Source organism: Teleopsis dalmanni, chromosome 1 (genome assembly GCF_002237135.1).
Source record: "Teleopsis dalmanni isolate 2A chromosome 1, ASM223713v2, whole genome shotgun sequence".
Lineage (NCBI taxonomy): Eukaryota > Metazoa > Arthropoda > Insecta > Diptera > Diopsidae > Teleopsis > Teleopsis dalmanni.
Genome location: NC_051846.1, coordinates 103,060,288 through 103,063,063, shown reverse-complemented (window position 1 = coordinate 103,063,063; position 2,776 = coordinate 103,060,288). Strand labels below are relative to the sequence as shown.

General features: G+C 32.8%; 1 protein-coding gene across 1 annotated transcript; it reads left to right on the top strand.

The window, feature by feature from the left end:
• The first annotated feature begins 261 nt into the window (after positions 1-261).
• On the top strand, positions 262-741 carry LOC119663555. Its single transcript, XM_038073167.1, has one exon. It carries the CDS (start codon positions 262-264, stop codon positions 739-741), a length of 480 nt encoding a protein of 159 aa, XP_037929095.1.
• The last annotated feature ends 2,035 nt before the right edge of the window (positions 742-2,776 follow it).

Genomic DNA, 2,776 nt, shown 5'->3' with positions numbered 1-2,776 from the left:
CACGGTGGCCACAGCGCTCATCAATGGTTGGATCATGCACTTTGGCGTTCCGAAGCAGATCATAACAGATCAAGGAAGACAGTTCGAGTCAGCACTGTTTAATGAATTAGCGAAACTCATTGGTGCCAAACATATCCGAACTAGTCCACGTCATCCTCAAGCGAATGGTTTGATTGAACGTTTTCATCTGATGCAATACCTTTGATTGTGTTAGCGCTTCGAAATATCTTTAAAGAAGACCTGAAAGCAACTCCAGCAGAAATGGTTTATGGGACAACTTTGCGGTTGCCGAGCGATTTCCTGGAACAAGGTAACAATGATAAAATCCCAGAACATGAATTCGTGGAAAACATGAAACAGATGATGTCTCAAATACGATCAGTTCCTACATCAAATCACTCAAATGAAAAGGTATTCTTACAGAAGGAACTGCAACATGCTACTCACGTGTTTTTAAGGGATGATAGTGTCCGTCCACCATTAAAAACACCGTACGATGGGCCATTTAAGGTTGTGAGGCGTTCAGACAAGACGTATGATCTTCTAATCAAAGGAAAACCGGTGCGGGTGAGTGTTGATCGGGTAAAGGCAGCATTTTTATCAAGTGAGAATGAAGACGTAAGCCCATCACGTACAGAAAATATGGCAGATACTCGAATGGATACCAAACCTAGTATTGTAACACGAAAGGGACGATTAGTGCAGGTTCCAAGAAGATATGTTAAATTTGACTTAACGTGACATCGCACATGACTCAGTCACTGCTAGGGGAATGATGTGGCGGTTGCATATTCACATTAATGTTTAAAATGATATAGGTTGGCCATGCAAACTCGGACAAGTAAATCATTGAAAATAGGATGAGTTGGCCATAAAAGAAAATTTTTAAAAACTAATAATATTTTTTATTGAGTAAAAATAAGGTTGTCATTCTTTTTACGGTTTGGGAGAACGAAGAATAAAACAACAGACACGTGTAATTTCAACACACAAAATTTAGTAATTATTTCTTGCTTTAATAAATAAATAAAGAATTAAATTAAGTGGGATAAGCCTACAAATAATTAGAAAAATAGAGTTCCTTAACATTTTTACTTTTAAGTTCTACAATTACTTACGATTCACTCATATTTTAGCAGCAATTTAATAATTATATAAAATAACGAACTTGTTGCTAATAATACCAAAAAATAATGAAAATTAGCTGTTGGCAGTTGTAAATTAAAAAGAGTTGTGTACTCGTATTATTATTTTTCAAGTACAGTTACAACTGAGAGTTAAAGTTATGTACGTACTTCCAAAAATCGTTCGCAATAGAGTCTTGGCAATCATACTATTTGAACTGCGTACTAGTTAAGCGGTTTCAAAAAGGTTGGACTAAATAAGCCAGCAGTGTTGTTATTTCATACATTATTTTTAAAATAAGTAGTTGTTCTTTTGTGATATGCTTACAAAAGAAAACGCCTAATGTAGTGATGTGTTGGTACTTAGCATATTTTCGAGATGGTTAAATCAAGATTAAATCGCCAGGGCTGCCATTTTAGTATTTTCATATGATAATATTTTCATATGTGAATTTTAATGAATATATAAGTATAGAAAATGGCAATAAAAATAATTTTATTAAAACGTTTTGTTTTATTTGTATTAAAAAAAAATTAATCATCGTTATTAGAAAACTTTTAACCGAAAAGTGATCACTTTTTGCATATATATTGCATATATCATTATTTGAGTATTTGCAATTAATTTTGTTAATATCTGTATTTTTTAAAATTTTTATTACTTTTATTAAATATTATAAACATTTATTTGATAAAATTTTATTATAGCAGCTGTTTCCAAAAAAATAATTGAACTTTTTTTCATTGACTTGGCAATATTGTTTTGGTAATTTTTGACATTTAAATAATTTTGTTTGTGTTCAACATTGTTTGTGAACAATTTATATATTAGGGGTATTCAGGCAACTGATTAGTTGCTTAGTTGATTCAAAAACTTCATATAAAAAAGCATTTTGATGTTAATCAGTTGCTTAAAAGACCCAAGAAGCGTAATCTGATTACTTTGTTGTGTGTAAATGCCTTGGCAGCACTCGCATCAACAGCAAAAATGAAACATACTTGTGTTTGCAAAATTGTTTACACACAATTCAAGCAGCTGAAAGAGACAGCTAACAAATTTCTATACTAAAGTTCATTTTAAGTTATTATTACTGTAACGACGCGGATTCGTCGTTTTTAATTTTGCTGAGGTATCACTCAGTCGCGGTCCAGGTCGTTGCAATAAATTTGTTTTATTGACTAGTTCGAAGCTCTGAGACCAAGGAAAAGCAAAGACGCTGTTTGTAGTGTTAAAATGAATGTCTTTATTATAAAATTTTATTGACTTATGCTAATTATTATGCTACAGAAGTTATACAAATTTCCACTAAATAGCTTCTAGCCAACGATGTCAGAACATCAGAGGCGTTATATAACATTACTCTATTCACTGGACTCTAGCCAACGATGTCAGAACATCAGAGGCGTTATATACGATTCTACGCAAGAATCTACAAATTTATTTAGCCTTAGTATCAGAAATACTATAGGCTTTCAAAAAGACAGCGTTAGAGTAGGTGACTACTCACTTCGGGATGCTGGCGCTAAGTGATTTTGCATACAAAAATCTCGTCTATTTATATGCGTCTATTTATATGTTCGAAGCTTTCGAACTTTCTAGTGAGCGGACGTGTTTTTAAGCCGGTCTCGGAAAAATTTAAATTTCAGTATAA

Excerpts from the sequence above, each read along its gene's own strand:
- LOC119663555 (XM_038073167.1), top strand. The coding sequence starts at position 262 with ATGGTTTATGGGACAACTTTGCGGTTGCCGAGCGATTTCCTGGAACAA.